Source organism: Limanda limanda, chromosome 1 (assembly GCF_963576545.1).
Source record: "Limanda limanda chromosome 1, fLimLim1.1, whole genome shotgun sequence".
Taxonomy (NCBI): Eukaryota; Metazoa; Chordata; class Actinopteri; order Pleuronectiformes; family Pleuronectidae; genus Limanda; species Limanda limanda.
Window position 1 is genome coordinate 13,697,871 of NC_083636.1, and position 8,215 is coordinate 13,706,085.

General features: G+C 42.4%; 1 protein-coding gene across 1 annotated transcript in view; it reads left to right on the forward strand.

Moving 5' to 3' along the window:
- The window catches only part of ccdc146 (coiled-coil domain containing 146), a 66,627-nt gene extending 62,277 nt beyond the window's left edge, over window positions 1-4,350 (forward strand). The window contains exons 19-23 of the mRNA XM_061089239.1: window positions 479-589; window positions 692-829; window positions 1,387-1,512; window positions 2,323-2,445; window positions 3,952-4,350. Coding sequence (XP_060945222.1) covers window positions 479-589; window positions 692-829; window positions 1,387-1,512; window positions 2,323-2,445; window positions 3,952-4,164 — 711 coding nt within the window. The 3' untranslated portion in view covers window positions 4,165-4,350. The remainder of the gene's footprint in view (window positions 1-478; window positions 590-691; window positions 830-1,386; window positions 1,513-2,322; window positions 2,446-3,951) is intronic.
- The last annotated feature ends 3,865 nt before the right edge of the window (window positions 4,351-8,215 follow it).

Below are 8,215 nucleotides of genomic sequence, written 5' to 3' on the forward strand. Positions count from 1 at the left end.
GTTCATGTGCGAGTAGCGTGCTCCACCTTGTCAATCAGGACAGAGACATAAAGAAAGTCTTTCTGATTGAGCAATGCTTCTCTCATTATTGATTGTTTTTATAAATTCTTAAAGGTAATGTGAACAAACACTGTAGAAATGTTGGGCAGCGTACAGCTCACCTGGTGGAGCTGCCGCAGGCCGGGTTCGATTCCAGCCTGAGGCCCTTTGCTGCATATCATCCCCCATTCCCTCTGCCCCTCTTTCACCACTAAACTCTGTGTCTGTCCATCATATCAAATAAAGTTCATTAAAGATATTTGCTCATATAAGTATTGGAGTAAAGGTGAAATGAACCCGAAAAATATAATTTACTTGATAACAGTGACATAGTAAATGTACTTCTGCATTTATGGTGTTATTGAGTACACTGTACTTCTGTGTGTACTGACTGGAAGTCTAGTCTTTTACTATGTCTCTAATTTCCTCCATGTCTCAGCTTTCAGAAGCCAGGGACAAGACAATTGAATGTCTGAACCAAACCGTGCCTTACAAAGAATTAAAAGGCAACGACCCAACATCAAAAGAACTGGTCAGGAAAATGGAGCAGGTACCGAGCAACACTGCAAAGATCTCAAGTCTTTCATTCCAAAGGATTCACAGGATTCTGCAAGGCAATAGTCATTGTGTCTCTTTCCATGTGTGTATTTAGCTCAAGGTGAATCTTGCCGAACGCGAGAGGCAGCTGCTGGAGAAAATGCTCCTCGTGGACCAGGTGACCCGTCTCTCGAAGCCGCTCAGCGAGCAGGATGAGAACTGCCGACAGGACCAACTCTCGCTGGGGAGGAAGGTAGACGACAGGATCCACTCGCGCACAGACAGAGACAAAGCTTTTAATGCTGCACAGACACAAACAAGCACAAGCTCCGACACAGATTAACACGGATGTTATAGCATTCACCTGTTTATACAAAGTCTAGGGTTTTACCTCTCTCTCTCTCTCTCTCTCTCAAACACAAACACACTTGCACATTGTGTGAGGAGCATGTGCGGCCCATGTGAGGAGCATGCAGAGCGAACGTTTAGTTCACTGAACATTAACAACTTCCTCCACTTGCTTCTCTCTCTCTCTCTCTCTATCTCTCTCTCCCTCTCTCTCTCTCCCTCTCTCTCTTTCTCTCTGTCTCTTGCACAAACTATGAAAAGCCTGGGGAACAAGATTTATTCCATGTAACAGCCTGTGGAAGCATTTCTGCGCAAATCTACCTCAACAGTTATGTGTAACAAAACAAAAGGAAAGCCAGTTTACAGTGGGAGAATCTAAACAAACCAATATGAGATTCCCCTAATGTGTGTGTCTGTCTGTGTGTGTGTGTGTGTCTGTGTGCGTTTTTTTTCGACCTCCAGCTGAACGAGATCCGAGGTCAAATTATCGAAGCCACCCACCGACTGATGGCCGTTTCTGCCGAACTTTCCATTAAGCAAGCTGCTGCTTTGTCTCAACAGCAAGAGATCAAAGAGAGAGAGCTCCAGGTCAGAGGTCACACACACACACGCTGCACAACAACAACGTGACTCTTTGTGCAAACTGTGATCTCAGTTGCACATTCTCCTCTCGGTTCTTTCTGTCCCTCTCAACTGACGGCAACTGTGGACAAGGTGAGTTTCCACAGTTTCACCTCAAACCTGCCTTTTTCCTCTAAAAATCTTGAGGTAAACAGACAGAGAAATTAATATTCCTTAAGTCTTAAATGAAATTGAAAAAACAAAGAAACTGAACAGGAACAAACAAACCAGTAAGAGGTGATGGAGAAGGTTGAATTCAGACACGAGAGATGATCATTCCCAATTTTAGACGGTGTTTAGTCAATGTTCCTTTTCAGCATTGGAGAAGACAGATACAGGAATGTTGAGTTTATAAAGCCCTCTGAGAACACAGCTTGTTTCTTTCCTAACATGCACAGAATGCAGCGAAAGTATTAAAGCCATCGGCTATAATTATGTAAGCAACACATTTTGAAAGTGTGACGCTGGTTTGGGCAGAAAGTCTCACAACTTTCTGTCTCAATAAAATATTTAACCAATAAAAATATGGGAGGATTCCCCACGTGCCTCGTAAATGTTTCAGGAGCCGCGTATTAATAACCTGGAGGGTCCGCGCAGCTGATGTGCAGCCGCCGCAGACGCCGAAGTAGAAAATGCAGAGGCATAACTATCGTCCAAATTCTGACACTAATTCGACCATCTGCTTTTTCGGGCGCAGTCAGACCCGAGTTGAGCCAGGAGAATGCAGGGTGGACGGAGTGACGGGAATACAGAGTGAATGTCTCTCAATTTTTCCAGATGGACATGTGCCAGCGGCGGCAGGAGCAGGGCCTGCCACCGTGCCCTGAGATGGAGGAGGAGTGGAGGAGGATGCTCCGGAACAAGAGGAGGCGGCAGAGGGACAAAGAGGAGAGAGAGAAGGTAAAGAAAGATCGCACACAAAGATCCGCGGTCAGGAGGCCATTAAAGCACCGAGGGGCGAGAGTAGAAGACACAGTGTCCAAGAGAAAAGAAATAGCGAGAATCGATTTGGATTCTGAGGAACAAAAGTGTCCCCGTACTCCTGAACAAACACAGACTGAGAAAAGGGAGTAAAAACTATTAACACCCACAAGAGACCAGACAGGAGCTGAAGTCTTCACATCACAGGGACATGAAGGGCAGACACACTGACAAACAGAAGTGGAAGCTGTCCTCACAAGAGCAGCACAAACACAGGGACCAGTGGCGTCTGAGTCCAGCTACACTCATCGCTACTTTCCCACCCGATTAACATCCGCGACCTGCATTTTCTTTTTACACTTTTTTACATCCTACATTTTAAATCTTTTCTCATTAGAGGAATATGTTTTTGTACATATTGTTTATTTTGTTCCTGCCGTTCTTGCTTGTTTTTCTGTGCACTCTTCAGATCACATGCCAGCAGATAAACTGTTCATACGCATGAGGGAATCTCCAGCTCTTTGAAGCCTCTGTGACATTTCGGCTCAGTCCGTTTCCATGATGTAGTCAAATGAAATTCAAAGGGCGAAGTGCTGAACTGTTCACACTAACGTGGATCTGTCTCTCTCGTCCACATGCAAACGATGTTTTAAGTCTCCACAACAGAGATTTTAACAAATTTCTTTAGAAAGTGCAGATTTCAAATCTCTAGGTCTAATTACAAGTTAGCAGCTAACTTTAGCATCATTGCACCGCCGACACTCACAGATGTCTGTCTCGCCAAATTTGACTTGGAACTACAGCATTCGTTTATGGCAGATGACGGATATTTGATGTAGATTTTATCGCCCCCTACAGGCCCGACCTGCTTTATGAGCATTTTCGTCTTGATAAAGATATTTTGTAAAAAAGAATATTGACGCGAGACGGAGATTTCTTGAAAACAGAGCTAAAATATTTGTTTAAAGAAAAATTACAAATTGACCCATCAGCCTCTGGGTTCATCCACTGTCAGTGTTCATATAGTTCTACTACTGGTCTTTATTTTAATCATATATTTTACAACCTTAGTCCTTGAACTAAAATAGAACTTAATTCCTCCTGTTGTGTTCCAGTCTCCTGCGTCTCATCACCTGTCAGTGAGATAAATGAAAATATGCAGCGACGGTGTCTTGATGGTACAAAGCTCCGCGTCTCTCCGTGATCGCTCTAATATGTATTTTCACTGATGGGCGTTAATATGAAAAAGAAAGATTCATGGATCAAATTTTAAACAGCCTTGAACTCCCGAGTGCAACTGTTCAGCGATGCCCTTGCACTCGTCTTTAGATGTTTAAAAAAATTGTGGGAAGTAATTATTCCATTTGCGTGATTAAAATTCAGGGAAATTGAATTTTAACTATTTAGTTGAAGGTCGAGCGGACTTGCATCAAATATTAAAGCTGCCTGTGGTATGTGTGTGTGTGCGTGTCTGTGTTTGTGCAGCTGGCTCAAGAAGAAGAGTGGAACCAGTTGCCAAATGGAGAATTCACAACAGCGGAAAGCCGTCCCAACGCGTACATCCCCGAGACCGACTCGCTGCCTCTGCCCAAACCCTACGGAGGCCAGCCGCCGTTCAAACCCTCGCAGCCAGGAGCCAACATGAGACACATCCGCAAACCAACGCTCAAACCCATCGAGATGTATGAAACAATATGAGCACCTTAAGGAAGGAGATTGCTGTTAACTACATGCACACATCATGGCTGCACTCAATTCATTAAAGTGTCCCTGGGAGATATTTCATTTTATCTCGACCGATCAGGGGAAATAAAGAAATCGAGAATTTAACGTTTTAAATATATTTTCTAGTGGATTTGGCAAATCAATAAATGTGTGTCTGCACCTCCCTGCTCCTCGTGTGTGTTTTCACCCTCAACTCATCACTGCTGTTTTCTCTTGTTTGTGTACTTTTCGACTGCATCTGGTTATAATTTAGTTCCCTTTTAGTTTTTTTAACATTTTCTGGTAAGAGTTTACTGCAGTCTGCTAACAGTAACAACAAGTCCTGTGAAAAACAGGAAACGTGGGAGATTGAATTGTCTCACTACCTTTCTTCATTCTTCACTCTACAAATGTCTACGTGTTCCTTGTTGTTGTCTCTCGCTCTTGTAATCTTGCGGCCGATGAACAAACGGCAGCATGTCTAAGCTGTAAGCTCTTAATGTCTGGGACCATGAATGTAAATATGGAGAGGAACACAAGGCTATAAAGAGCAGAGAGAATGACAAAGAGAGCGGAGAATTTAAATGAAGAAGAACATGAGATGGCAGCTAGAGAAAAAGGGAGGCATGGTGGAAAATGGCTGAAGGTTGTAGATGGGGTGGAGGGTTCAGAGTGAAGACAGAAAAGTCTCCCAGGGGATCACAGCTTGTGAGCATGTGTGACACTGACGTTATGCACCGCGGCTGATTTCTGAAGTTAACGATTTGAATAGTTTAAATAATTAGCTCAAGCTTAATGGATGAGCAGTTTAAGTTATGCACCGAAAGAAATGAATAAATCATTGGAAGAAAATTAAGATTAATTGACGCCTAAAATGAAATTATTAACTGTTGAATAGTTCATGTAACGGGTAGCTAGCTAAACATCTGAAGCAGTGAGTTAATTCCTGAAAAAGTAATGAATAAAACCATGGACAAGATGGACGACATGACGGCACCCCAAAAGTAAAGCCAAAGTGTGTCTGTCACCACCTGGTGGTTGGCTGCAGTATAGGTTATAAAGCTGGTCTCCTCCATCTAAGTGGACAGGACATGGACCATACAAAAATAAATCAAAATGCATTAAAATATAATTTTCTCACAGTTGATGTCCTTTATCACACTGATGTCCAATTGCTTATTTTTGAGTTAGTTTGTTATTCACTTTTTTGATACAGCTACAAAACTGACTAGCGATTGGTCGAGCATGTGTATCGGATCCATCCCCCGATCCCTATCGCTCATAAAGTTTTTACCGCCCACGCAGACAGTCAGACCTCCTAGCTTCAGCTGCAGTCGTGTGTTTACGATGCAGTGCTGGAACTTCTCTGTCACTCTAAAGTCAGTGGACCTGTCACTCAGATTCTGCTTCATGCATGTGCATGTGCACGCCTGCTGATGCCATGGTTAATTCTGTGAGATGCACTGCAAAGAAAGAGAAAAAAAAAAGAATTGGATTCACAGATTTATTCATATTCTCTCCAAAACGGAAATACTTTTTGCGTATACCTGTTAACCAACAAATATTAACACAACAAACTACAGCTTTAAAGGAGGTTATTATTAGCGATACTTACGAGTAATGATTTAACAGTTGAATAAACATTTGACAGTGATGGTGGACGAGTTGTTAAGCTCGTCTGACAGAGATGAGGGGATGAGTCAGACAGAAACATTAGGAAACCATCAGTTTGCTCCGTGTTGTGCCAGGTTTTAGGATTCGCAGTGTTTGGGTCAACTTCTCAGAGAGTTTTCGAGAAGGTGGCGGCTTTGACTTCTATCTGATTTTCCAGCCAACCTTGTCCACCCAGCGGCGTGATGTGTGTGTGATGATCCATGACAGGCTGATGGTGAGAGCTGTCAGATTAATTTAGCCCCCTGATTGTGCTTATTAGCCGGCTACATAACACCGGCTGCATACCAAAGAGCGGAGGAGGCGATGGAGCGCAGAACGAGCGATTAGGAGGAATTCCCTTCAAGACAAATGATGTGAAGTGAAGGGGGTGTCGCTCAAGGTGGATCCTGTGAGCGTGTTCAAAAGCACGATGGGTGTGTTCCTCCCTAAATGTGACTCGTGTGTTTGATGACTGGTGCTGAGATTATTTCCTGAGTTTAGTGTAAATCTGTCCGAAGCACTAAAACTTGCGGATGAACATGACAGCTCACTTCCTGTTCTGCAGAGCTTTTCAGGCTAAGAAATATATGACAAACTCCCAACGTTTCCTAATTCAACTCGAGGCTCCAGTTCATCGGAAAAACAAAGTGAACCGATCTGTTCCCATGTTTTTGGCAATAACAGAAGAAAAAAAGCACAGAAAACTTTGAGAAAAAAAAATCTATTTATTCACATTTCATCTTACAAAACATTTATTTTTGTGTAAACATAAGAAACATGAGGTGAAATCCCTTTTTCCCCCCGAGAGGATTGTTATGTAATTTCTCAAAAGAAAGTGTGACATGAGATCGAAGTTATGTCTGGTATTTACTCTTGTGTGGGGGTGCCGGGTAACCGCACACACACACACACACTGAAAACACATCCCACACACGTACATTACCGCTCCATCCCTGGAATGTCTCCACTTATAGTTGGAGCTGAGTCGTGATCGACGGAATAAGTTTGCGCAATACGAACCAGATGTTTGAGCGTGTGTGTGCGTGGTGAGTGAATGATGTAAACGTCTTTCGGCTGTTACTGCCTTTTTAACCGAATACTATTTTTGTTTGATTCCGTGGTTTGCAAATCATTTTCTAGTTGATTTAGCATTGTGACTTCGTCATAGAGCAACATCAAGCTTGAGTTTGCTCACGTTAGCCACAGGTTGTATCAGACCATGTAGCACTTCCACAACGGCTCAGTGTTATTTAAATGAATGTAACTTTTTATTTGGTCGAGTAAGAACGTGTCAGTTTATCCTCTAAAGATAAAACAATCCCATAAGATAAACTTTGTACAGTTGCTTGTGTACGAAATGCTGTATTTTGTTAGAAAACTTTTATATTTTTTCCAATTTATAGCATTTTTTCCAAAGAAAGTGTTGATTCTTCTTTTAAAGTTAAAATTTCTAACTTTAAATCAGAATTTAGCAAGTTGTCGACGATCTGTGTTAGCGAAAGTTATCGTACAGTTGTTTTCTGAAAACTTTGAAGGTTTTGTTGTGAAACATCTCTCTCAAATAAGGTATTTTGTACTGAACTGAAACATGGATTAGCATGAGCATTGGCATCAAACATTTTAAACTTCACGTAGCCCTTATTGTCCATAAATATCTCACACGTATACCTGGAATTAAATGTTGTTATTTTTGGTTAAAGTATCAACACTTGAAAATCATTTACATTTGGAATTAAGTAATAATCATCATATTAGTAGTTAAGTCTCGATTGTACATTCAGTTCACGATATCAAAAATAACACAACTACTAAATCTCACTTATTTCCTGTAGAGAATCCGTTTAACTCAGATTTAATGCGACGTATCAAGGCACCGGGGCCTCAAAGCTTTTGTCCGTTTGTAATCAAGTTGATTGGCTGCGGCGACGTGAGAGGAAACACAGGAGGATAAACAAGTGTGTTTGATTTATAAACGCCGAGCGCAGGATTTGACATTGATGTCCATAAATTGAGTGCGACGCGGTGGAGAAGTGTGCGACTCACTGGAGAGAACAGTCGCTGCCACGGATATCGAGTTCGTATAAATAGCTGCCAGCGTATTTTATGATTTTGAATGAATATTTCAACTGAAGATTTTCCTGTGTTCCCTTGTGTTTTGATTTTTTTGGTCCTGTTCATACTGTCTCTCACACACCACAAGGACTGTTTTTTCATCCTCCATTTCCCCCCCCCCACCCACGCCATCCATCTAATTTGTCATCAACCAGCCCGAGCTTGTTTACGATCGCTCTGCCTTTCAATCTCTCCGTTCATCCTTCACTCCTGGCCCTCCACCATCCACCCATCTGTTACTTGTCCTCGAGGCCCAGTCGATGATGACTGTGCTCTCGAA